This window comes from Macadamia integrifolia, unplaced genomic scaffold (assembly GCF_013358625.1).
Source record: "Macadamia integrifolia cultivar HAES 741 unplaced genomic scaffold, SCU_Mint_v3 scaffold1901, whole genome shotgun sequence".
In the NCBI taxonomy this organism is placed as follows: domain Eukaryota; kingdom Viridiplantae; phylum Streptophyta; class Magnoliopsida; order Proteales; family Proteaceae; genus Macadamia; species Macadamia integrifolia.
Window position 1 is genome coordinate 58,238 of NW_024868410.1, and position 27,066 is coordinate 85,303.

The 27,066-nt window shown below is 37.2% G+C and overlaps 2 protein-coding genes and 1 non-coding gene across 6 annotated transcripts; all 3 read right to left on the reverse strand.

Moving 5' to 3' along the window:
- Positions 1-999: 999 nt before the first annotated feature.
- Positions 1,000-6,633, reverse strand: LOC122065146 (30S ribosomal protein S21, chloroplastic-like). 3 transcript variants are annotated; one of them, XR_006135932.1, is made up of 3 exons: positions 6,014-6,633; positions 5,296-5,472; positions 1,000-1,404 (listed from the first exon to the last, which is right to left on the reverse strand). XR_006135932.1 is itself a non-coding variant. In XM_042628954.1 (3 exons), the coding sequence occupies exons 1-2, from the start codon at positions 6,508-6,510 to the stop codon at positions 5,358-5,360; spliced, it is 612 nt and encodes a 203-aa protein (XP_042484888.1). In that variant the 5' UTR covers positions 6,511-6,633; the 3' UTR covers positions 1,000-1,404; positions 5,327-5,357. The 3 variants fall into 3 exon arrangements, 2 of the variants coding, with proteins under 2 accessions (XP_042484888.1, XP_042484887.1); XM_042628954.1 differs by having other exon boundaries at positions 5,327-5,472; XM_042628953.1 differs by lacking the exon at positions 1,000-1,404 and having other exon boundaries at positions 5,127-5,472; positions 6,014-6,632.
- Positions 6,634-8,506: 1,873 nt separating this feature from the next.
- LOC122065152 lies at positions 8,507-8,624 on the reverse strand. Its single transcript, XR_006135934.1, has one exon. It is a non-coding gene; the product is annotated as a U5 spliceosomal RNA (small nuclear RNA).
- A 1,042-nt stretch (positions 8,625-9,666) lies between these two features.
- LOC122065147 lies at positions 9,667-22,061 on the reverse strand. 2 transcript variants are annotated; one of them, XR_006135933.1, is made up of 4 exons: positions 21,609-22,022; positions 10,448-10,499; positions 10,126-10,346; positions 9,667-10,002 (listed from the first exon to the last, which is right to left on the reverse strand). XR_006135933.1 is itself a non-coding variant. In XM_042628955.1 (2 exons), exon 2 carries the CDS (start codon positions 20,223-20,225, stop codon positions 19,341-19,343), a length of 885 nt encoding a protein of 294 aa, XP_042484889.1. In that variant the 5' UTR covers positions 20,226-20,618; positions 21,609-22,061; the 3' UTR covers positions 18,994-19,340. The 2 variants fall into 2 exon arrangements, 1 of the variants encoding a protein (XP_042484889.1); XM_042628955.1 differs by lacking the exons at positions 9,667-10,002; positions 10,126-10,346; positions 10,448-10,499 and adding an exon at positions 18,994-20,618 and having other exon boundaries at positions 21,609-22,061.
- Between the last annotated feature and the right edge of the window lie 5,005 nt (positions 22,062-27,066).

The following is a 27,066-nucleotide window of genomic DNA, read 5'->3' on the forward strand; positions in this document are numbered from 1 at the left end:
TGATCTTTCCTAGTTAAGAGGGGAATATTCCAAGAATATTCCCAGAATCACAGAACCACTCCTCTTGAGGACTCCACGCCTAAGCAGGACTCTTCACAATCGTCTCCCACTTGCCCTTCATGAGCAGCCTATAAATACCAAGGTAAGCCTCCATCACAAGGGAGGGAGGACTCACTTCTCATACTGTAAAAGCTCTCTTGAGCATCTGTTATGAAAAGGTCTAACTTAGGCATCAAAGAGTCCCCCGTCGGGTCAGCCCGACTCTCCTTGTCATCTCTTCTGTGCAGGTCGGCCAAAGCATCAGGAACTACAGGAGAGATAGTCCGGTCAAATTTTTCCGCATCACTACCCAAACAGAATCCTTCATTTTTTGCCATGCTTTACTATTCAAATCTAAGTAATTTGATACTCAAAATGATTTGAAAATTTTTCATTTTTATTTTTGTTTTAATTTCATTACAATTTACTCACGACTAGACAAAGTAAAAATAAAGAACAATGTGAAGCGAAGACGGAAGCGTCTGATTCATGGGGGAACCTGCCCCCTCTGATCTCTTGAGTAGGAGATATTTCATTCTGCTCTCTCTCCTAAAAGAAACAAGTCATCTTCATTTTATTGGATTCAATCACCAAATTATTGTTGTCTACTGAAATCCAACCTCTGAAGTTATCCTATGTTCCAGTAACCCTATTATAACTAACATCTACAATTCAGAGAGAGAGAGAGAGAGAGATCCAACCTCAGAAGTTATCCTATGTTCAAGTAACCCTATTATAAGAAACATCTACAATTTAGAGAGACGTTAACATCCACCCCCAACAGGGCAGGGTAATCAACTTTGTCCTTGATTTCAATTCTCAGAATCTTCTACTTTGTCCAGCCAACCCCCTCCTATTCTAAAGAAATATTCGGGGTCCAACAATGTTCTTATAATGGAGAAGTTTAACTTTGAAATATTTGTAGTCCAACAGTGTTATAATGGAGAAGTTCAACTTTCAGCATACATAAAACATTTTTTTTATGAGAAACAAACTAAAATATTAAGCAAATTGAAATCAGCAGTTACATCGTTCTTGATTAGAAAAGACAACTTAGCTATCCTAGCTTTATCTGCTACTCTCCTAGCAACTAAAACTAAATTAGAATCATTTAATTTAAAAGTTAAAACTAATTAAGAGGAAAATTCATAACTATCTAACAGAATTTGAAATAATCCCATGGCCACCCATCATACTTCCCTTGCGACAGCCACTCAGCCAGTTGCAAACTATCAGTCCAAACTTCAAGTCTCTGAATTCCTTCTGCCATTGCCTATCATAAACCCTGTAGGATACTCCAGACCTTTGATTCCAACAAGTTCCTTGTAAAACCATTACTCATAGAGGCAAAATGAAGTCGGGGATCTAAACAAACAAACAGCAGCCCAACCAGCAGTGCATGTAATTAGTTCAAAGCAACAATAGCAAATAATAATTAGGTTATCCAAAGACTGTAGTGCTTGATATCCCGACAAAGACAAATTTATTATTTGGTTATCCAAAGACTGTGGTGCTTGATACCCCAACAAAGACAAATTATTTTGAGTCAGTGGAGAACAACATTGGAAAGGTGGAGCAAGGATACCAAGATCAGAAACACATCTAAAAATAATGTGTATGATAGCTGTAGGAGAGATATCATGATTTTGAAAAAACATTCCTATTCCAAGCCATCCATATGAGTACATAGTCGTAGCTGAGATTGATGGCATATAATCTTTTTCAGCATGGGAAAGAGCTGAAGAAGAAACGAAAGAAACACATAAATCAAAAAGAGAAGAGGCAGAGAGGTACTCAGTGTGAATTCCCAATGGCCCTACCATCCCAATGTGTGTTGCAAAACTACAAGATATGAAGAGATGCCAAATGGACTCATTCTCCAGCTTACAAAGAGAACATAAAGGATCCACCTCCATAATATAAACTAGTTCATCTTTAGTTAAATCCCTCAACTAAAACTTTCCACATGAACAATTTACAATGAGGATAGAGTTTAAGCTTCCACAACACTCCACAAACCTTCATTTGCAAAATTACTTTGATAACGCATATAACCTTTAAAGAAACTTGATAAAAATATGTGTGGTCAATTTACCAGTCTTAGTTAAAAGACAGAACCAACCATCATTTAATGTGGAAGGACTAGTAATTGGGACTTGAGCAATATTCCTGGCAATACAAGGAGGGAAAATGTGAAACATTCCAACGATCATTAAGCATCAATTCACTAACCGTATTGTGCTCCTCATTAAGACCAAATATGGATGGAATTATGAAGACCAGGACCCCAAGGATCCATCCAGATAGAATTGTGAGCCAAAGATTACTTGAAAAAGGTACTAAATTTACTGAACTACAGGATGAGCTTCTAGCTCCAATAAGTGTCGCTCAGTGGCTGGCAGCTGGGCAATTGGTCTAAAAAAAAAATTTTTACTGAGCTAAAATCTTGTCTAAACAAGGTATACTTTGGTGGAACCTTCACAACTACTGCAATGCTCAAAGCTAATGTAGTACTAGATTTGATAAGTCAAACTAGACCCAAACTGCAGGAAAATTTAAACCAAAGAACAACCACATAACTCCACAATAATCCACGGCAGATTGATATTCCAGCAAGCAAAATCAGACCACAGAAATAAGGATAACAGTAACTATCGATCACAGTGCTCAACACTATCTAGCCCAGATTTCAGTAGATCCAATAAGCTAATATCCAACAGTATTAATAAGAGGCAGCAGTCCCAAAACAATAGCAGAAAAATAGCAGAACAGAATTAACAGTACAGAATATCGATTCTGTTTAAATTCTGGCAGATTCACTACAGGACAAAAATCCAGAGATTTTGATTATCTCTCTAACGACAGCTTAGAACCAGTTCTTCTTTGGGTCGATCCACAAGGAAGTTTAGGGGAACAATCGACCTCAATTTGAGGCCTGAACAGTGGCTGGAACTAGCTTCTGCAAAAGAGGCTGAAAGGTACTATTTCAGAATTTCTGGACAGAAAAGTTGCAGAATAAATACCTGTGTTGCAGCAGTGTAAGATCTTAAGAAGAGAAAAGCCTTGAAGAGAATCATAGAACCAGAGAAAACCTCCTGGACTTCATGCAGCAAGGACTCGTCGGATCACACAACAACCCACACTGTGATCAAACAAACAGCAGACTCTCACAGAGAAGAGGCGACAGCAGCATGCTTTTGTTTTCATAAAATCGTAGGGCATAAAGAACCCCTTTCCTTTATTTATAATGATGGGGAATGTTTACAAATATTGGTAACTCAAAGTTACTAAAACTGAAATAACAAAACTACTAATATGTCGTTACTAAAAACTGAGATTGTAAACTAATGAAAAAGGAAACTAGATATAGACTGGAATTAGAAACTAATATGGAACTGAAATTAGAAACTAATTCATTAACTAAATCCAAACTAAATCCCCATCAATACCCGAGCCGTGGGGCTTGGAAATAGCCTTGGTCGATCTCAGCCACTGTGGTGGTGGTCGACCTTCTTTCCCCTTCTCTTATAAGTCTTCAATTCTTCATCAAAGCCTGTATTAAAGTGCTTTGTTTGAGAAGCTGCAGACTACCTTGTTTCCATTCCTCAATCCAGTCACACACGCAAAAAAGATTTAGAAGATCCAGCAAGGCCAGAAATCTGATAAATGCTCCAGTTTCCCTTAGGACTCTACAAAGTAAGATTTGTTTAAGTGCACCAGCTAGACCTGCATGTTCACAGTTTCGGAACCTCGAGCGAAGTACTTTACCAAACTCAAGGAATCTAACCTTGCCAAAGCTTAATGGGAAAAAGCTCGATCTTCTCCTTATCTGAAGTATTGCTATTTGCATTATATCGTATGGCTAGGAAAATCTAACCAATATTTACTTGCCCAACAATATAGAGATGCTTATTCCACCTTCAGATCCTGGATACTAAAGCATACCCATATAGTTTTGGTTTATCAAGTGCATATCAGCAGTTATTAGGGTGCGCAGTTCATCTATCTTTCATCAAAGGGTATTCACACTAATTCCCTCCGCAGAAAACAAACAGTTCATCAAATCTTGCTGAATTTTCTCGATTTCTTCTTCCAATGATTCTATTAAGCAACCCTCCATTTTCTTGAAAAATGTGCTATGAACCATAAGTATACCAATAGGTGTGGCAACAACCTTCGATCATGAACTAAAACAAAAGAAAACACGGAGAATTCCCCCTTTAATAGGAATGGACTTCCATGTGATCACTTGGATGGAAAACCTTACACCTCTATGTCAGCTCTATTTTTCCACCCAAAAAGCCATACAGCTCGATAGCTTGCAGAAAGTAACATGTAACAACATTGGATATTCCTGATCCTACTATCATAATCAAACGTCTTTAACTTATCCCATCTTAACAAAAATATATATCATCAAACATATTATAAGAATATAAAGAGCAAATTAAGAAGAGGAGATATGGACATTATATTTCACTTAATACTCAACCTGATTGTAAAGTGGCATTACTCTTGAAAATTTGGTGTTACATAGTGATTGCCTCCCTGTAATAATGACCTCATGCCTCATGGAATCACAAAAACGTTGAGACCTTCACTTTTCAATTTATACTATTGTTCTGTGGCCCCAAAAAGCATCAAGTGATTAAAAAAGGCATAATAAAAAACGTAGCTTTGGTGACAAATGGGGCAGCAGAGATGTGATAGCCGTACCGAGAGTATTATTCTGTTCTACCCACCCCACCCCTATTTTGACTTACTGTGCTCCTGTGTGATTCATTCATTCTTCAGATGATCAATTTGATATTCATTAAATCTAGTGTTACTTTGAAACCAGGAAGCAACAGAAATGCTTTCATTTGATCTTTATGGTAGTATTGATATCAGGATTTTTATTTCTGTATGTATTTAAATAGAAAATTAGAACTACAAGACCTACTTTCTTTGGTTTAATTGCACTTCCTATTAGTCAAAACAGAAGCAGAAGTAGTATCCTTCAACTCAGTTGAATTATAGCAGGAATTAGGATATAAAACGGTGTGGTCCTGCATTTGGTTCTAGCTCTTCAAATCATTCAAATCATATAAACGAATTCTCGTAGAATTAATACAGGTGAACACGCTACTCATAGATCTCAGAATCAATACAGCCAACACTATTCTATTTCTGAACAATAAATGGTTAATCAAAAGGAGGAACCAAAACTCCTTGCTCTTTACAGCCAAAGAAAGAGAATTTTACACAGAAACTTACAACAGAAAGAGGCCTCAGAGGATGCAATTACCACACAAAGAAAGAATGGCGAAAAATGGTTATCAATATGGAAGATCTCCTTCAGGAAGTGCCCAGTTATCTTCTTCTTCATCTTCATCCTTCTTTTTCTTCGATGATTCTTTCTTCTCAGGTGGTGTAGTTCTCGATGATGGGCGCCTGAAAACAGAGAGCAATAGGGATGAGAAAACTGAAATAGTCATTAACCAAACAGAAAACAAACAAAGTGAACAAAATTTTCTTCTAACAAATAAAATGCACAGACAAATAAAGTACATACTGGAAGCAGATTCCCTTCTGTGAAAACATAGTAGAACGAAGATAGCACTTAAACATATAAATGGAACTGTAAATGCAATACAAGTTATGAGATTTCAGATGCAAGAAAGGCAAACCAAAAAGAACTTAGATTTTTAGAAGCTAAGACCACATGGGAAACAACCAGAACCCACAAAGCCCATCTCATCAAACTGGTAAAACAAGAGAAAGCAATAAAACTTCCTAGCCAAATGACAGAGAAAACTACATAGAAATAAAATTCTCTCCGCGGCTCTGCCTAATTACAGAACAGAGAGATGGTGCCAAAAGACAAAAAAATAAATTTAATCAAACAAAATGGAGAAATCACTACCGGAAGAATACCAAACTCGTAAAGGAAAACAATCCAGAAGGAAAATAACAGGGAACCCAAAAAAGATACCTTCTTCGATTCCGCCTAGCGGCTTCTCTGGTCTTCCTTTTCTTCTTATCCTGCTTGTTCTCAAAAAATCTTCTCCTCTTGGATTCCTGAATAATTCCAGCCTTCATTACTTTCTTCCTGAACCTCCTAAGCAAGGCCTCTTCAGGTTCATCAGCGGCCACAAGGACCTTAAGGTTGTAGGGTTTTCTTAAGTTACATTTCGGTTCTTTGTTGTCAGATTTACAGAAGAGGGTATTCAAGTAAAGAAGAGAAGGGCATTCTACAGACAATAAATTAGATGAATAAGAAGAAGAAAGATCATTAGCTACTACTGGAACTAACCCATGTCTGTATATACCACTTGGAAACAATCTGAAAGAAGACGAAGAAACAGAAAGAGAAGAACCAGAAGGGACAGAGGAAGAAGAAAAGAAGAGCTGAGTGCTCGTTTTCTTGGTGGGAAGCTTTTGTGATGGTAACGAGAAAGAACGAAAGTTGCGGAGAGACGAAGCAGCCATGGATAGAGACACAGTGACGCTGATCCCATGCTGTGCTCCGTCGATGGAACATTCTAGATTAGAACTTAGGAGAAATGAAGCCGAAGACCAAAGAGTGTAGAGTGAGCCTTCACCAACTCGTGTCGGTCCAGAATTCCAGATTCGAAATATAAACTGGACCCACATGGTCCTTTCTGAACCGGTTAAAATCTATAAGAGCTCGCTTTCTGGACCATTGGAGAAAGAGTTAACGGTGATCCTGGTGACAGCTCTCCTACTAGGTTTTTGGATCACGGAGTTACTCACTTGACCCGGCCAAGCCCAAATATTCTTCACTATAAATTTGCATAAACACAACGATATGATATGTTTTATCTTTGAATTAAGAAGAAATGATTCAATATGTTGGAAGAAAAAATTACACTAGAAGTCTCTCAAGAACACTTGCCTAAAACTCTAAAATGAATATCTTAAATTTCACGTAGTTACAAGTAAATCTAAAACTAATAGAGAAGACAAATCATAGTAAGGGTGGTATTTCTAAATAAATTCTAAAGTCATCAACCTCATTCCTAAATCGGCCTTCACTATCAGTTTCAAGGTTTTCTCATTATCTACATCATGGTTTCAAGTATTGGAATTGTGTCGACCGTATTAGTTGTATCACATCGGTATCAGTTGATACCAATCTTAGGTCCCTGATCAATTCGGATTGGTTATCCGTATCATTTCAAGGGAAAAATAAAAATAAAAAAAAAATAAAAAACTATACTTTTTAAGAAAAACAAGGGCAAAATCAACCGATACACACCGATCTGATCCAATCCAAAACACTAATACCAATACCAATACCATCTCCTAAATCCATATTTACATCTATTACTCTAAGATCTCTAACTTTGATGAATCTAAAATCCATGCATTACACACTTCTTGAAATTAATATTCTAAGTCACAATAGATATAAGTTTGAAAGAAGAAGAAAAATTTAGAACTTTGAAAGAAAATTACATTTTTTTTCTTTTTTTTGGTAAGCTAAATTACATACTTCAAGCACAATCATTTGATAAAGACAAAAAAAAAAAAAAAAAAAAAAAAAAAAAAAAATTGTAAAAACTGCTTCAAAAATTAATTTGTCAAATACAAGTATAATTAAAATGGGAGAGAGTTGGGTTCCCAGCTAGTTTTCTTGAAGCTAAAAGATGTTAGGATGCAAGACCTATCTGGGTCATTTCCAAAGAAGAGGGAGAGAAAGTGATATGGTGCCCATCTTTTTTTGAATCAAAATTTCTCTAACAATAAACATCTGGCTGAGCACCCTGACACATATCCCAACACTTGGGGGCACATCGCAAGAGACTTCCAAGTCCCAACTACTAAATGTGGCTGGGCTCTCTCTCTCACATTGGAGAAGATCATGATCCATTTGTTTTCAAGAAAAATCTGTGCAAAGAAAATTTGAACATAGAAATCTTTTTTTTTTTACCAAAAATTTTCTTTTTTGATGCTCAATGTAGAGGATAATCGCCCTCTAGAATGCTGATACAAATTACACCTTGGTAGCCAAGATTTGAGGTTTTTATAAAACAAGATACAAATCAAAACCAAATCAGATTGATCAAATGGACCAATCAAAATAAGATATTTAATTAAACCCAAAAAAAAAAGTATTTTGGAAGGATAGGAAAAACGATGAAAAATGGAAAAATAAATAATTTTATTTTTAGCATTCTTAAAAGTATCTATATATATATATATATATATATATGAAAATTTTGAAAAAGAATCGATAACAATCCAATTAGTAAAAGATCAACTGCACCAAAACCAAAATTCTACAAACTAGTTCAATCCAACGGAACCGAATCAATTGACATTGTAATAATGAGTCCGTAGTTTGAAACCAAAAATTGGTATCTTCGATCATAATTGCCCATTGCAGTGCACACGTGGGCATATGGGCCATATGATGGTGTCAATGCAGACAATGAAAAATGTTTTATGATATGCCATGTGGGGCCCCCCTTTCCAGGGGTTCCCTTCAAAAATTGGCGTATGCCGTTTTTTACGGCGAGCACACGGTATTCTTTAGTAAAAGGCGAAAGAATAGTTCGCTCTGTGCTCACCGCACGGCTGCGTGATTTTATCAATGCTTGATGTGAGAGTTTTATAATTCTGTTGATGGGAGGAATTGTTCCTACCTATCCGATGTGGGATTGTTTCCAAAGTAACCAAATACTGTCACTCTCACACACTGCTCAATAGCCTCAATAGAGATCTCCTCTTATGCTGTTCTTCATTCATGGTGTCCAAACTCCAAATCCACCTCACCCTCAAATATCAAAACAGCATCATACTTAGGCTCTAAGTATCGGTATTGGTATCGATTCAATTAAATCATATCTCTGTTGTATTTAGGGTTCTATGAATATGCTCTATAACTTAGAGAAAGAAATACCAACATCAGCCACAATCAGCATAGCATGAGTTTCAATCTACATGGACCCGTTTGGTTACTAACCCTTTGAGTTTATGAACATTTTCTTCCATTGGCTCCAAGCCCCAACTCTGAAAAAGGGATATTGAGAGGCGAAAGATATGGTCACAAACCACTTGTTCGGATACGAAAGAGCATAGAACTGCGGTTCAGTTGAACATACCTGGCCAATCATCGATCGAGAGTATCGGTATCAGTATTGATATTGAACCAAAGGTAAAAAAATCATTTAAAAAAATATGGTGGGTTTAATTAGATTAGCCAACCCCAAGCTCAATGTTACGAGCTGGGAAAGACTGTTGGATTGTAGGTCTTGAAAGAGCAATAGGTGTTCTTCGATGGAGTTAATTGAAGCTCATGCCTTGAGAGAGCTTGATCCCTAAGACATACTTTGTTTCTTCATGCTGTCTTCATCAACACCTACAACAGAGTCACTGAAGGAGACAGGAATACTAATCATATCATTGAAACTTCCCAATATTTATTGGCAGTTCTGTATAAAGCTCAACTTTGATCTCAATAAACTTTTCATTTTAACCAAATTAGAAGCAATCACCAGCCAGTAAGGGTTTTGGCTTGTTTTAGCCATGTCTCGCGAATCACCATCTCATAGTAAGGTAGAGCGATTTGCCACAAAGTTATTACATAAAACCATGAAAGCAATTTAGCAACTCAAAATATTGTCAGAAATACGAGATAAATTTTCTTTGTAATGAAACCCAGAACAGGGTATGAAAAAGAGTACACTAGAAATGGTGATAATTAAGTTTAAAGATCAAAACTATGTCCCCGTTCATGACGCCATGTGATGCCAATCAAATCGACATGAAAAATGTGAATCCACAAGAAGGAACAATCCCAGAACCTGCTTCATTTTGGTAAGTCAAGAGTCCATATACTGCAATCTGCAGTCTAACGATCTCAGAAATTCATATTGAGCCTTGAAGAGACGACTATTAATTTTTTCCAGGGGCTTGTTCCTTAGTCCCAGTGACATTCTCCATCGCTGGCAATGTCTGCATCAATTCCATCAGGTGAGAAAAATAGTTGTATGAGGAAACCTTTTCATCATATATTTTGGAACCCAACCAGGGTAAGCAGAAATTTCCCAGTGGAGAAGGGAAGAAAGAGTAATTTACCAAGTCAGGCTTGAAGATATTGTGCACAACAGAGGCACCTGCTAAAAGTGAAACAACAACCACAACGGATGACCATGCTAACGATGGTGTTCCAATTGGTTGCTTCCCTCCACCAAACTTTTTGTTCATCCTTTCTCACCTTCCTTCCTCTCCTGGGCAAAGGAAAGGATCTGGTTCCTTTTACTGATGTATGTGGCTACCTATACTTCAATTTGAACACCCTGCAGGAACAAATGGATCAAATTTAAGATTTCTATATTTTAAAATCAATGAGCTTTCAAGATAGAAAATACAAATAGCTATTAGAAGAGGAAAATCTGACCTGTTATCTAAGTTCTATGTAGCTCACAGTTTTCTTACTACTTCAAGGCAGCCTGAAGAATGATTAGACCATAACTTGGATTATAAATGTTGAATAAATACTTATTAGAGGAAATAGCATTGTTTATAAATTCTAACTAAGCAGAAACAGTGAGTCCCTTAAGATAATTACACCTTATTGCTTTAAATTTTTACAGATGGGTCACTGGCATATTTAGCATTCAAAAATGGTATGTATATTCACGGTTTTTATTTTTCCATTTCAGAAGGAAACATTAGATAGTATTTAAAATGCATATGGATGATCACGAGTGTTTTTGCAATACAAATTGAATCTATCTATGCCATAAATTTGTATAGCTCTATGAAACTTTTGGAATTGGATCAATAACAACAACAAACTCAACCTTTTGGAATTGGATATTAAACCAAAATAATAGAATAACGACAACGCAAGAACTTGCACCATTGTTGAGGTAACTAGCTCCCTCACTAGAAAAAGTAACATAGAGAACCAAGGATAAATTAAAGATAAGTAAAATTTGAATATGTTACTGACAAACAATCATGAGCCTGCAAACCTCCAATAATCTTGTAGCTGGTTGTAGCATCAAACCAAAATTTCAAGCACCAGAGCCAGAGTAAAAACTAGGCAATCAGCTGCTTTATGCATTATTTACAGGCTTAAAATATGGAGATTTTGTACTAAAATTTTGTCATTAAACAATCAGATTGAAGTTTTATTGGGCATAAAGAAAAAAAAAAAAAAAAAAAAAAAAAAAACAACTTAACTAATAATAAAACAGGTAGTGGCAGCAGCAGATATTGTAGTGATCAGCTCACCCCAAAAAGGGGTGGGGTGGGAAGGAAGAAGAGAGTAGAGCACAAGAAACTAGCAGCAGCAATAGAAATAAATGATAAAGAACTGAAACAGTGAACAGCATTGTTATAGATAACCAGAAAATACCCAACTCTTCTTAATTGATTAAAATGAAAGATCACCACCAACTCCAAATGCCTTGGTTATAATTATAGATCTTCAACCACTCAATTCCTACTCTTGAAAGAGAAAAACTGAACCCTATTTGCGATTAAATTACATCAAGAACTCAAATAATTACAATGTTTGTGTTGTGCAGCAGAAGCACAAAGAAAATTTATTTATAAGATATTACATAAATTAATACCAAAACACAAACCTATATTGTAGACATGGTTCAAGAGAGGAGCCATACACAGTCCGTGATAGGAGAGAGGATTGTTAAGATGGAATTCAAAATTAAAAAGAAAGACTTCTGATTTAACATTCCCAAGGCAATTTAGAAAATGCAACTAAAATGATTCTTGTACTTGATTCATTCCCTATGATGTCATTTTCCCTCTAAATTGCACCTGGTTTATTCCCCCCCCCCTCTTTTTTTTTTCTCCTCTGCAAAGTGGGCTAGTTATGAAATCTATTGCTTAAACTGAATACAAGTAAACTTTATGGCACAAAGGTAAAGCTGAGAAGGGAAAATGAACAGGCTTTTAAAATAATATATGATGCATGGGCAGACATCTTTGTCTTAGTTTTTGACATCTCCGACTTCTCTCTCATAAAAAATAAATTTTAAAAGTTCACTGATTCAACATTCACGAGTTATCTTTGAATATTATCTTCACTGTAATCTCAATGATAAGGAGATTAACTCAATATCAAGACTGAAGGATGTAGATCAATCTTAAAAATCAAAACCACATCAAGAACAGAGCTATTGGGCTTTGGAGAAAATTGGAATTTATTTGGCCCAGACCCAATAGAAGGCCCTAATAGGTAATGGAACTATCCATTTCTAATGAAGGTTTGGTCTTTGTTTGGATGATGCTAGAGGTGCCCACACTCTCTAATGCTTTACCATGTGTATTATCTCCCAACTTTACTGCCTTCATGCACCAGAGAGATAAGATTCTATCCAGGGAGAAATGGGGGCTTGGTGAAACAGACAAGGGACTTTTGAGAAGCTACTCTTTGACTAATTTTGCAAATAATCAGGTAGGCAAACAAGAACAATATAGCTCGGTAACTCCTGATGCTATATAACAGTCACCATTCCATTACTCAAAAGAAACAGGAGAAAATTGAGAACTCGATGGAACCAGCTAAGAAGCTTGTTTCACGGGTAAGGAGGAGTTGACTCTTTTTTGGACTTCTTAGAGTAAAGAATTTGAGGAAGATGGTACCCATCCTCCATACAGCAACAACTGGCTGGAACTTTTATTTAATAACAAGTATTCTACCCATATAGCTCAACACGAAGTCTTCTGGACATTGTCTTTGTGCATTTAGAGAGGTAGATCCCTTCAATAAAAGTCATTGGTTTATCCAGAAAAAAGGGGGGGGGGGGGGGAGGAGGAAAGGAATTAAGACGCAATGCGAGGATGCAGGAGCATCATCCTGTTGAAGGATTAGGAATGTTAAACAAAATCTATATCAAGATGCTGAGGCATCTAGATGCAGATTCAAGACCTGGAACCCTAACCTTCCACCAGATAGACCCTAAAGACTTCTATCTTGCATGGGAGGATAAACATCAGTAACCTCCTACTGTTGTACAGACTGAGATCTACTCAACAAGCACCAGCCAGTTGAAACACATTTTGCCACATCATCCTCAATAGGTCCAGCATCCAGAAATCTGCAAACTAAACAGCTACATAGAAAACCTCCCGCACCTTAAACCCCATATCTACCACATCAATTACCAGATAAGAAAAAAATGCTTTTAAGGCTATCTTTTGGCTTGTCAACAAATCCAACACTGAAAAATGAAGACAACTTTCTACAGCTATCTTCATTTTTGTGTGTGTGTGTATGTTTATAGATATCCCCATTGTTTTCTTATTGTATCTTCTTCTTAGTTCAATTTTCTTCACATATATTCTGCATTAAAAATCTCTTATTCTTTATCCCCTCAATCCTAATATTAAACCAACACCTATTCTCCGGCATAATGAACCATGATTGAACATTAACCCTATCCAGCCTGATTGAAACCCTCTTCCAACTATCCGTTTTGATTGGAGAAATTCAATCTGAAATAACCCCCCCCTTTTCCTCTTCCAACTTTTTGATGGATCTGGTCAAATTCAACCTTAGAACCTTGACTTGAAGAAAGAAAGTACCATTGCTTGTTTTCACGGAGGTTGGTTCCAAAGGACTCCCTCTTGTAGAGATTCAGACACTCATACTAGAAACATCAACATTCTTCCATTTTCTTTCAGAAGAAGGGGAAGACATAATCATATTCCCTTCTAAAGCCAGGTGGCACAAGCAAAAAGGTTTCTTATTTTACAGCCAAATTAGGGTCAATCAACCACAAATTTGTTAATTAATTAAGGAACCCAGGCAGTGTAATTAGTTGGCCAACTGGTCTGAGAAGTTATAAAGGATTGCTTTAGTTTTAGAGGCCTGCGACATTAAATGATTCATGGATGTTCTATGAACAGACTTGATATAGGACAATTCAACCAAAAAGATCAAATATATCAAGAATAGTTAGTAATCCAAACACAGTCACGGAAAAAGCAGAAAAAGAAATGCAGAGAATGAGATGGTACAGAGCAAGCAATCTGAATTGAGAGAAATTAACAGATCCCATGAAGCTAATTCCTCTGGATCAAAGAAGTTATAATACTTCTTCTCATTATGTATAACAAAAAGCTTGACTAACACATTCAAGCTTTCTTGAGCATTTCGTCGAACACCACTGGCTCCAAATTTCCAAAGCAAGAGAGACAGAGAATGGGTCATGGAATGGGGTGATCCCTAATCAAACTTTGATTATTATATAAGTCTCTTCATTTGGACATTTTTCTTGTCAAAAAAAAATAAATAAATAATTGCCTGGAGTTGCAGAAAGAGAGAATACAAACCTAGTATATCTCAAGGAAGGTCACGGTTTTCCTTTTATGTCAGGTTCAGTCACCCAAGTACTTCTCTTCAAGGATCAATCGAGGCCTGAAGTAGGCTTCAACCACGTCGAGTCACTGTCAAGGGTTCTCAAAATGGGGATCGAATCGGTCCATTTGGTGGCCGACCCCGATTCCCGTTCTCTTTTTTTTCTGTCAAAGAAAAGCTTAAAATATATTATCAAATAACCACGTACATTACTTCTAAAACTCGGATTGTATCGGTCTGTATTGGCTGAATTGGAACGTTATTCGACTTTGGAACCATCAAGATGGAACGGATAAAAAATCTAACCCCAGAGCAAGAGAACCGGAAGATAGCTCTATGCAATCAATGGATATATGATCAGTAAGAGAAGATCGTGTGAGACACCGTCATTGCCGTCGTTGCTAGTTGGTCCGGACAGATCCCAATCCTGATTTTTAGATAATTTTACAGGTTATCCGACTGAGGAGTTAGAGCCGGGACTCACTGTAAAATTTTCAATTGAGGACGGTGGGTCCCTGAAGATCTTGGGCATGGTGCTAAGAGCCCGGGCGAGAGCTGTGTTGCAGTACTGCAATAGTGATACCCGACCCAGGATTCTTTTTGATTATTTTGTTATGTTGCCATTTTTGTGCTTTGGATATTTAAATTGTATTTCTTGTGTATATATCACGCCTACGGGCTCACATATAAATATACTATATAACACAATTTGGGTATTAAGAGTATTAGGTTATTTACAGATATATACATACAAAACTTTCGCTGAAATACAGACTTTACATTCTATAGTTGTGTGTGTGCTGTGTTGTGGTTACTGCATCAGATGATCCTAGTAGGTTTTTGGTTAACAGGAGTTAACTCGGTCACCAGTCTGGTTCTGTGAGAACGGAGTGTGACATTATAACTCCTTGAAAGGGGAGAATATTCAGAATATTGCCCCTCCAATACACAAATCCGGAGGAGAACGTGGAGGAGTGGGAGACAACAGGAGCTAAGTAACTCAGTCCTTATAAATATAGGAGGTAAGCCCCTATGAGGGGGATAGAATTCCATATTTATAAGCCCCTATGAGGGGGATAGAATTCCATAAGTTTACAAGATATGAGGGATAGAGGTCAATTAATATTGTAGAGAATCTCATACCTATCTCAATATTCAAATTTCAACTTGAGCATGAGAGAGTTTTTCTGAACTCGCGGTGTAGAGAACCTACCAATCAAGGAGGTAAATCATGGTTTGTCAATAGAAAAAGGTAGGCTAAGAGAGATAGAGAACAGCTGCTGGCATAGCCTTTGCCAGTAGCTTAGAGATATTTCCCCTCCCCTCTCCCCTCTCCCCTCTCCCCTCCTCAAGGTATGTATGATATGGTAAAAAATGGATCAAACTTATACAAGTTCACAAGGTGATAAAACAACTTATAATATGCTAATTTTAAATTGAAATTTGATCAATATATGAGATAATTACGAGATCCTTTAGAATATAGACCTTAATAAATCGCATGCATGCAATACTCCTAACATGTCTTGCCTTTTGCAATCTGTTGGGCAGTACCCTTGCTTTCGACCCGTGCGGTTTCTACATAGTTGTGGCTTGAGTGTTTTCTTACAGTTTGGTTTCACTTTTTCGTGTACAAAGATGTATCTAATACAGTCAGATAACATTCTTTTTTTCAATTAATTTTAAAGAACGTTGCTAAATTATGTAGCAATGTTCTAGAACTCAGGAACGATCACGAGATCAGTCAAGGCCGATAGCGTTTCAATCCTAATATGGATTGGCCTCGACAGGTTTACCACTTTTTTTTTTCTTTTTTAACCATACATGTGTACCGGGATTGAGATCAGGACAATCAGAATTGGGATCCGTCCGGCCCAACTAGCAACGACGGCAACAACGGCGTCCCACACGATCTTCTCTTACTGATCATGATGGCTAAGGGCAAGTCCACTATTCCATATCCATTGATTGCATAGAGCTATCTTCCGGTTCTCTTGCTCTGGGGTTAGATTTTTTATCCGTTCCATCTTGATGGTTCCAAAGTCGAATAACGTTCCAATTCAGCCAATACAGACCGATACAATCCGAGTTTTAGAAGTAATGTACGTGGTTATTTGATAATATATTTTAAGCTTTTCTTTGACAGAAAAAAAAGAGAACGGGAATCGGGGTCGGCCACCAAATGGACCGATTCGATCCCCATTTTGAGAACCCTTGACAGTGACTCGACGTGGTTGAAGCCTACTTCAGGCCTCGATTGATCCTTGAAGAGAAGTACTTGGGTGACTGAACCTGACATAAAAGGAAAACCGTGACCTTCCTTGAGATATACTAGGTTTGTATTCTCTCTTTCTGCAACTCCAGGCAATTATTTATTTATTTTTTTTTGACAAGAAAAATGTCCAAATGAAGAGACTTATATAATAATCAAAGTTTGATTAGGGATCACCCCATTCCATGACCCATTCTCTGTCTCTCTTGCTTTGGAAATTTGGAGCCAGTGGTGTTCGACGAAATGCTCAAGAAAGCTTGAATGTGTTAGTCAAGCTTTTTGTTATACATAATGAGAAGAAGTATTATAACTTCTTTGATCCAGAGGAATTAGCTTCATGGGATCTGTTAATTTCTCTCAATTCAGATTGCTTGCTCTGTACCATCTCATTCTCTGCATTTCTTTTTCTGCTTTTTCCGTGACTGTGTTTGGATTACTAACTATTCTTGATATATTTGATCTTTTTGGTTGAATTGTCCTATATCAAGTCTGTTCATAGAACATCCATGAATCATTTAATGTCGCAGGCCTCTAAAACTAAAGCAATCCTTTATAACTTCTCAGACCAGTTGGCCAACTAATTACACTGCCTGGGTTCCTTAATTAATTAACAAATTTGTGGCTGATTGACCCTAATTTGGCTGTAAAATAAGAAACCTTTTTGCTTGTGCCACCTGGCTTTAGAAGGGAATATGATTATGTCTTCCCCTTCTTCTGAAAGAAAATGGAAGAATGTTGATGTTTCTAGTATGAGTGTCTGAATCTCTACAAGAGGGAGTCCTTTGGAACCAACCTCCGTGAAAACAAGCAATGGTACTTTCTTTCTTCAAGTCAAGGTTCTAAGGTTGAATTTGACCAGATCCATCAAAAAGTTGGAAGAGGAAAAGGGGGGGGGTTATTTCAGATTGAATTTCTCCAATCAAAACGGATAGTTGGAAGAGGGTTTCAATCAGGCTGGATAGGGTTAATGTTCAATCATGGTTCATTATGCCGGAGAATAGGTGTTGGTTTAATATTAGGATTGAGGGGATAAAGAATAAGAGATTTTTAATGCAGAATATATGTGAAGAAAATTGAACTAAGAAGAAGATAAAAAGAATAATAATAAAAAAAAACAAAACAAAACATAACATAGCCAACTAGGTAAAGAAAAGAGTCCAAAAACTAGTCACTATGTTTGCAAGTCATAAAAGAACTATCTTTGAAAGCCAAGAAAAAAAAAAAGAATTTGAAGAAAGAAAGTGAGAAATAGATACATAAAAAAATCATTATGTAATCATAGCTTTTATTTCGTTGAGGCTACATGCCACTAATCAATTTAAATTGATTTGGGCAAAGTTTGAATTGGCCGATCTTCATAGATGTCGATTCAGAGCAATGTTTTCTTTCAATCGATTCTGATCTTAATTGGCCCGTATTGGTCTGGATTATATAAATACATCCTTGGTTTTCTTTAAAAATTAGATTTTTTTTACCATTTTATTATTATTTTGCACAGATATGCCGATACAGGATTGACCAAAAATGGAGATCCGCCCAGTATCAAGATCTCCCTCCACCCAGCTGATTCCTCTAATCTGCTACTGATCCCTCGAGCATGATCAGGAGTGGGCAAAGTGGATTGGGTGTTGATAGGTGGTAGCTGATCCACCCAATTTGAGGTGTAAAATTTCCAACTTTTTCATTTCCATGATCTGAATTTTTATTTTTTTTCCTTGATATCACCTACGATCTTTGGTATTCTTTATGGAATTTCATACACTGTACCATGTTTTTGATGCTCTAAACATCCTACTCTCAAGTCAAAAGCTGGATTTGTCGACCAACAAAGCCCAAATCTTTCTTCTCCGAACTTCCGGGTTTGACATCTCAACATATTTAAGTCCAAAATCACCAAAAAATATTCAGTAGCTAATCATTTGTGGGAGGAGAACAAAATCTATATTTTTTTTTTTTTTTTTTGCAACCCAGTGTACGAGGCTCTCGCTATTGTAGGGTCTGGGAGGGGCAAGTGTACGTAGCCTTCCCCCATGCTTTGCAAAAGAGGCTGTTTTCAAGTTTTGAACCTGTGACCAACATGTTGCAATTACCAAAAAAAACATATGAAACACGAAATCTAAACCACCTGAATTCTATGATTTCTCATGTGATTTGTAATCTTTTGCCATTATTTTTGACTATGTTGTTCATGTGGATATGATCTTCGAATTTTGTCTACTGCAATATAATACTATATGTATCATAATACTGCAATATAATGGGATATGAGTTGTATGTACAAAATCTTGTATGAAATCATTACAGTTCAGGCATATATATTTTTACCAGATATATAACATAAGTTAAGCAAACTAAAATAAATTAAAACAAAAGCATAAAATAAACTATAGGTCCCTTTTAAACAAACTTTGGAGCCTTCAGTTTATCACGGTAAACATGCGATGTTACTTTCCCTGTTTTCAAAACAAAGAAAGTTGTTGCTAGAGCATCGACATAACAGTTCTCCCCATGTTGGTTTTGTTCGAAGAACACACTGACCAGAGCGTTCTCACGGAAAGTACCGGAGGCTTTTGTTATTTTCCCCACAAAACAGAAGTCATTGAACGTGAAAGCACAATTGTTGCCCAGATTATCCACAATATAAGTGGCCTCATTCTGACCAATATCTTTTGAAGTTGATAGAGGTCAGTATATTTCTCGTTGTACGATATTTGTTGCAGGTGTATTCACATCAAATTGCACAATCTTAAAAGGATGAAACATTACACCTTCGCTAATATAATAACGAACTGTATTATCAAAAACAGCTCCTGGTCCTGAAAACTTGCCAGAAATAAAGTCAAATTTGACATATCTCCCCTTCTCATTAACAAAGATTCGATTCATCCTATGGAAAAACCCCACAAAGTTGGTCCGGTCACCTAAGACCCGAGAAGGAGTGAATTTGATGTCTTCAGGACTCAAAAGCTCTTTTTGAAATATACCTGCACCGTTGGCATTGACAAACCAAAACCTTTTATCATTAAGGTTATGTTTGCCTACTTGAAGTTTCACCATAATCTCATCAGGCAAGTTCACATGAACTCTTGTTAAAACACCTATGAACATCCCCACCATTGGAATGTTGAAATACCCATATAAGATGGAGCTTCGGTCGATGTTATCGATTGATTTCGTACCCATCTCCTTATTTTGCTTGAGCTCAACCACATCTGCTACAGAATCCTGAAAGATAACTGGGAGGTCGTCTTTGTTCATTAGACGAAAATCCTCGACTATTACACTGCCATCAATAAAGAAGTGGGAATCAATAAAGCCTCTTAAGGTAAATAAACTCTCAATGAGACGGGCTGGATTACTAATTGTTGTTTCCATGCCAATGCTTAAGCCACTACGTTTCTCAAATATACTTGCAATCGAGGCAAGTATCCCGTTTGCAGCTACTAAGAAAGTGGAATTGAATTCTTTTTGAAGGATCAAATCATGTAGCATCTCAAGAAACTTCAACACAGACTTTGGATCTCCACTTTCCGGTGGCTCAAGACCAAAGTCAACAAACACTCTCTTCATTGAGTTTGTGATTGCAACAATAGACAATCAGAACTGCTCAGGATTCCAGTCCTGATCAATCTTTTGTTTCTTTAATTCTTTCATCTCATCACCCTTCTTTTCCAATTCAACCTTGGTACCATCTAGGAGGTTTCGTAATTCATTAAGCTCATCATTCTGCTTCACCAATTCAGCCTTGGTATTGTCCAACAGACTTCGCAATTCATCAAGCTCATCATTCTTCTTTGCCAATTCAGCCTTGGTATTGTCCAGAAGGTTTTGAAATTCGTTCACCACTTGTGGCTTTAGTAACAGTAGATTTGGGAAACCAAAAGGGCCCAATGGTACCACCCTTTCTAGAAAGGAGGAATCATTCTGACATTCAAAAAATTCACCCTCGTTGTCACTCATTTCCTATTAAAAAATAAACACATAAAAGCAATCATAAAGCAATGGGATTGAGATACTTGAAACAATGCTTAAACACTGGGAACCAATGTACTTTGAAGTGCAATGTGGGGAAGGCCTTCTTATATATAACACCCAAAGGAGGAATGAAACCACCATGCAATATAATGGGCCATCTTGTAGAGTGGAGGGCAAGTACTCAAACCAAGAGATCAGAGGGATGCATTCTGGACACCAAAATCAATGAAATAAATAATGTATAGAAAATAACTGTATAGATAGGGGAAGATGGTCTATGGAGAACAGCCATTGCTCACAAGGAGTATGGACTTCTTAACTAGGAAAATTTCCATATAAGATCCACTTGTGGTATTGAGATAAGAGTTTAACTTCCTTAATAATGCAGGGGAGTCTATCATGACTCTTCAAAACTTCACCACACAAGACTAACAGAAGTTTGACATGGATACATCAACGTGGATTAAATTTTAGGTACGGACAAATTGTTGAGAGGCTAAAGAACCTCTCATAAGTATGTTTCAAGAACAAGTTGGGGTTTATGGGTGCCATACTGTGGCACCCATCCATCATAAATTTTCTGATAGTATAGAATACAATTATAGGTGAGCAACATAAACTGGAATATTGCTAAAATTTCACTTCTTGCTTCAAACAGCTGTTACACAAACTTGTGTAGCAGCTTCCCCTCCTTCAACTGTCCAATTCAGCAACTCAAGGTAAAGGGTACCAACACAATCAACATAGCATCATCAAGAGAGATTTTTTTTTAGGTTACCCATATTTTCTCTCTCTCTCTCTCTCTCTCTCTATATATATATATATATATATATATATATATATTTCCCCTCTGTAATATAATTGATCTTAAAAATAATTAAAAAAAAAAAAATTCCATCAGCAGGGAAGCACAACCCAACACAACCACTTAGATCATCCACAGAGATAGCCAAAGAAAGAAGAGAGAGAGAATCGAACCTTTACTGTTCGTGCCCTGTTCGTGTCTTTAGTGTTGGAGAACCTGGAACCAAAATCCCCAACCAGCTTGTTCGCAGCCAACTAGTGAGAGAAGAGAGAAGGAGATGAGTAAGGGAAATAGGAAGAAGAGGCAGAGAGGGTTCGTGCTGAAAGAGACTGAGAGAGAGAAGCAAAGGGGGGAGGGGGGTCTGTCGGTTTTTCACAGGAATTTATGGTTTCACCGAAGGAGGACAGAGGATTTAAAGCAATCAGATGAGGATTTTGTGGTGGCTCTTACAGTAAAGTGAGGGAGTGGATAGTGGAGAGAAGCAAGAAGACACGGTTGTGTGGAAAGGTAAAACCCTGTACAAAACAATGAGAAGATGCATCCCCTCATTCTCTCAAAGCGAACTCTGAAAAGCATATCACCAGAATCAGCCCTATCCGTCAATAGATTAGTGGTGTAAAAAGCAAGGAAAAGCGTTTTGTTAAGCCGTACGTACTTCCCATTAATTATTAGGAAATGGGAAAGGAATCTACGCACAGTAAAAATTCACACAAAAGGAGATATTTCAACTATACCTTAGCCAACTAACGTGCTCCCTCCCATATGTAATAGGAAAAAGATCCTAATATGTAGCATGTTGTATAGATTATAGATATACATATTTTATCAAAAAAAAAAAATATATATATATAGATATATTTAAAGGTGTCAAAACATATACAGAACAGAGAATTGATTGAAATTGAAATCGAAGTCGATATGAGTTTATTGAATATTGCTTCGGGTTGGGGTTTCATTCCATCAACAACAATCTAAATATTATCCTAACTAAATGGAGTGGATATATAAATCCAACAAAAAACAGGATAGAATGTTTCAAATATGATCTTTTTTCTTTTTAAATAAAGAAAAGGAAAGGAGACACTACACACCAGCATAGAAAATTCTATACGTTATAGATTCCCATCATTGCAGATTTGGTCATTTTGACACTTTATCGTCTCCATCACACCCTATAGATAAAATTTTGCTGTAGAAAAGTGAAACTTTAAATGAAACTTGTGGTTTAAGTAATGTCATTAAAGCTTTTCCCTTCTTGTTCTTTCTTTAAGCATAAAACAAGACTTTTAGGCCCCATTTTCTTAAAGGAGAGTTGGGGGTGAGAGAGTCTGACACTTGAGGCCACGAATTTAGGGGATGGTATCGGTATTGGTATCAAATCGATGGGTATCAATTAATTTTGTCCCTGATTTTTTTTTAAAAAGTATAATTTTTTACTATTTTACTCCTGGAATGATTTGGATAATCGATCTAGATTAGTCAGGGATCAGGGATCCATCTCAGTCGATACCAATTCAATACGGCCGATACGAGACTAATACTTGAAACCATGGTTGGGACCGACTTGTAAAAGGGTGAAAGACAAAAAAGATAAAGGGTGGGAGAGTCACTGTTCAACTCAAATACCAAAGAAAGTATATCCAAACGACTTGGGGTGGAGATGAACAATGACTCTCCCACCATTAGAGTTGCGTGCGACCTCAAGGCCAAGGAAATATTTTAGGGTCCCTAAATCCTTGAGGTGAAAACGGTGCTGAAAAAATGAGATGAGCCCTTGAATTGCCAGTTTATCGTTGTCGGCAACAATAATATCGTCCACATAAATCATTACAATAGTTTAGCTAAATATAGTGGATTTAACAAAGAGAGAATAGTCGGCCTTGGATTGGTGATAACCAGCATTTGTGAGAGAGCAGGTCAAGGTGGCAAACCAACCACTAACAGTTGCGATGACAAGAAGGCTACAAACAATAACAAACTCAGCAACAGGTGCAAAGGTGTTAGTGTAATCAAGACCCTCCTCTTGAGTATAGCTCTTAGCAACGAGATGGACCTTGTAACGCTCGACACTGCCATCAGCCTTATGCTTGATTTTGTACACCCACTTACAGCCAATTGGAGATTTAACAGGGCTATCTAATGGAAGGGGTACGATTGAAAGAATTTTCAAATTAGAGGGGAAGGGATTGGTATTTATGAAAGTATGTGGGGGGAACTTGCTATTAGGCCATAGCCTAGGGGAGGGGAATGTAATTTTCTCTAAATAAATTTTGGACGCGTTGATGTATCAGCTATACCCCATGGTTGTACTTCTTTTGTTTCTAAAACAAAGAAAGTTGTTGTTGCTAGAGCATTCAAATCTCCCTTTGTTGGGTTTGTTGGGAAAAAACAGAGACCACAACATTATTGTGGAAAGTATCGAAGGTTTTCGTTATCTTCCCAATAAAACAAAAGTTGTTGAACATGAAAGCACAATCATTGCCTAGAGCTTCATTCATAATCCAAGAGGGATCCTTCTCCCCCTTTACGGATGTCGTTGGTTTTAAACTAGACATTCCTTTCTCTGAGTTGTCGGATCAGATTCATGGGTCTGTATATGAGTTTTGCACTTGTTGGTATACGATGTCTTGTATTTTGTCACAGTTTAATCCAAAAAGAATTGGTGTCGGCCCTCGACAGAATTTACCAATAGCCCTCGCTGACTAATACTGAGGGATTGGACACTGATACTACCTACGAACGGCGGTCTGTGGCTTGTGGCTTGTGGCTTGTGGCTTGCTTGATAAGGGAAACAGAAGATGTCCCTACGGTGGTCCCGCTTTCTAGCAAGCAGGGCGTGGGGGTTGCAATGGGGACAGGAGGCCCCCCTGCATAGTGGGGGTATAGGGGCCGTAGCCCCCGCTTGAATTTTTTATTCGAGGGCAATTTTATACTTTTCAGTACTAGGGGTTTTCACCATATATTTGCAACAAGAGTTACTTTTTCTATAAGAAATTCTGAGAGGTGTGAGGACGAGTGGTGTAACTTAATTCTCCATTGATAGTGAAGCAGACTCTTGCTGAACCTCATAAACCTATGTGCATTGTTTGTTATTGTTTTTCATTACTTTCTGCATCGCTTTTAGGGTTGCGTTTCTATAACACTATCATCCTTGGAAAGTAGATAAAACAATAAGGTAACCCTTATTGAGTGTACTAGAAAACCCACAACAAAATGAATCCAAACTATTGAAATTAAAGAGAATTATTTTTCTTTAGATGCCCTCTCAAGAAGGTTTTGCTTGGCAGCACACCCCAGATGATTTTAATTAACTGGAAAATACACTATGCAACAAACTCTAAAACACAATCAAACTTAAACCTCTTAGGAAGAGACGACACCATAGAGCGATCAGTCAATTCAGGTTAGCCCATATTATACAACAAAACCTAAATAAATTAAAATAAAATGTAGGCACTAATCAATAAATTGGATAGACTTTTTTCCATCATTGATCCACGAATCTGTTTGCTCTGTTTTTAAAATGAAGAAAGTTGTTGCTAGAGCATCCACATAATAGTTCTCCCCGTATTGGCTTTGTTCAAAGAACACACTGACCAGAGCATTCTTACGGAAAGTACAAGAGGATTTCGCTATTTTCCCAATAAAACAGAAATCCTTAAACTCGAAAGCAGAGTTGTTACCCAAAGCCTCATTTACAATCCAGGTGGCATACTTCACACTCGTAATTGTGTATTGTCCAGGGGAAAAAACTTTTTGTTTTACGATACTAGTACCACATTCATTTGCATCAAATTGCACAAACTTAAAAGGATCACATAGTACAAAATCCTTATCAAAATAGAGAATGCTATTGTCATCGCGCCCTTCTGAAAGCTTGGTGGCAACAAAGTCAAACTTGAGATATGTCCCCTTCTTGTTAACGAAGGTTCGATTCATCCTGAGCAAAAACTCTAGGAAATTGGTCTGATAGCCCAATAACCGAGAAGGGGTGAATTTGACATCTTCAGGACTCAACATCTCTTTTTGAAATATACCTGCCCTATTGGCATTAACAAACCAAAACATGTTATCATTAAGGTTATGTTTGCCTGCTCTAAGTTTCACTATGATCTCATCCGGAAGGTTCACATGAACTCTCATCAAAACACCCTTGAACATCCCTACCTTTGGAATGTTGAAATACCCGTAGAAGATGTGCTTTTTTGTCAATATTATCAATTGATTTTGCACCTAACTCCTTCTGCTTCAGCTCAGCCACATCTGTTGTAGAATCTCGAAAGATAACTGAGAGGTCCTCCTCGTTCATCAGATGCAGATCTCTCACTATAACACTCCCATCAATAAAGAAGTGAGAATCCATAAAGCCTCTTAAGGTAAATAGACTCTTAATGACATGGGCTGGTGTCATCAGACAATTTGTTTCCATGCCAATGCTTAAGCCACTGCGTTTGTCAAATATATTTGCAATCGAGGTTAGTATCTAGTTTGCAGCCACTAAGAAAGTGGCATTGAATTCCTTGTGAAGTATCACATCATGTAACATTTCTAGAAATCTCAATACAGATTCTAGATCTCCACTTACTGGTGGTTCGAGACCAAAGTCAACAAACACTCTCTTCATTGAGTTTGTGATTGTAATGATAGTTAATTGGAACTGTTCAGTATTCCATTCCTGATCAATCTTCTGCTTCATAAATTCACTAAGCACATCATTCTTCTTCGTTAAATCAGCCTTGGTATTATCCAGAAGGCTTTGCAATTCATCAAGTGCATCATTCTTCTTTGCCAATTCAGCCTCAGTATTGTCCAAAAGGCTTTGCAATTTATCAAATGCATTATTCTTATTTGCCAACTCAGTATTCCAGTCTAGATCAATCTTCTACTTCATTAATGCATTAAGTGTATCATTAGTCTTCGCCAATTCAGCTTTAGTATCGTCCAGAAGGCTTTGCAATTCATTAAATGCATCATTCTTCATTGCCAATTCAGCCTTTGTATTGTCCAGGAGGTTTTGTAATTCGTTCACGACTTGCTGCTTCGGCAATGGTTTGTTTGGGAAACCGAAAGGGCCCAAAGGTACCACCATCTGTAGAATGTAGGAATCATACTCACATTCAAGGAACTCACCATCTTCATCACACTTTTGGACATGTACAATAGCCTTTCCTTGACGGTTTACTTGGAAGTTCTTAGAACACAAGAACCTCTTGAAATCATCACCCTTTGGCCCATCGTAGACAACAAATTTGCTCCGTGTCAATTCTAATGGTTCACAAAAGAGGTCGACTGAGAAGACCTCTAACTTTGAGTTCACAAAAAAATTATCACTTGACGACCAACTCATTTCCTATTAAAAAAATAAACACAAACAAGCAATTACAAAGTAGTGGGATTGAGATACTAGAAACAATGCTTAAAGACTATGATCCAATGTACTTTGAAGTGAAGTGTGGGGAAGACCTTATATATAACAGCCAAAGGAGGAATAAAACCACCATGCAAAACAATGGGTCAGTTGGTTTAGTAAACGTATGTAATCTTCTTGTATTAGTATATAATTTGTCATTTAATTTGTTGGCACATCAATTATTCTTGATGGATCTTCAACTGGCCAGGGAGTATGTATCC

Bases quoted from the DNA above. Each gene is read 5' to 3' on its own strand.
- LOC122065146 (XM_042628954.1), bottom strand. From the start codon at position 6,510: ATGGCTGCTTCGTCTCTCCGCAACTTTCGTTCTTTCTCGTTACCATCA. The intron at 5,473-6,013 runs GTATCTTTTTTG...CTCTGTTTTCAG, and splicing joins GCTAGGCGGAATCGAAGAAG to GCGCCCATCATCGAGAACTA.
- LOC122065147 (XM_042628955.1), bottom strand. From the start codon at position 20,225: ATGAAGAGAGTGTTTGTTGACTTTGGTCTTGAGCCACCGGAAAGTGGA.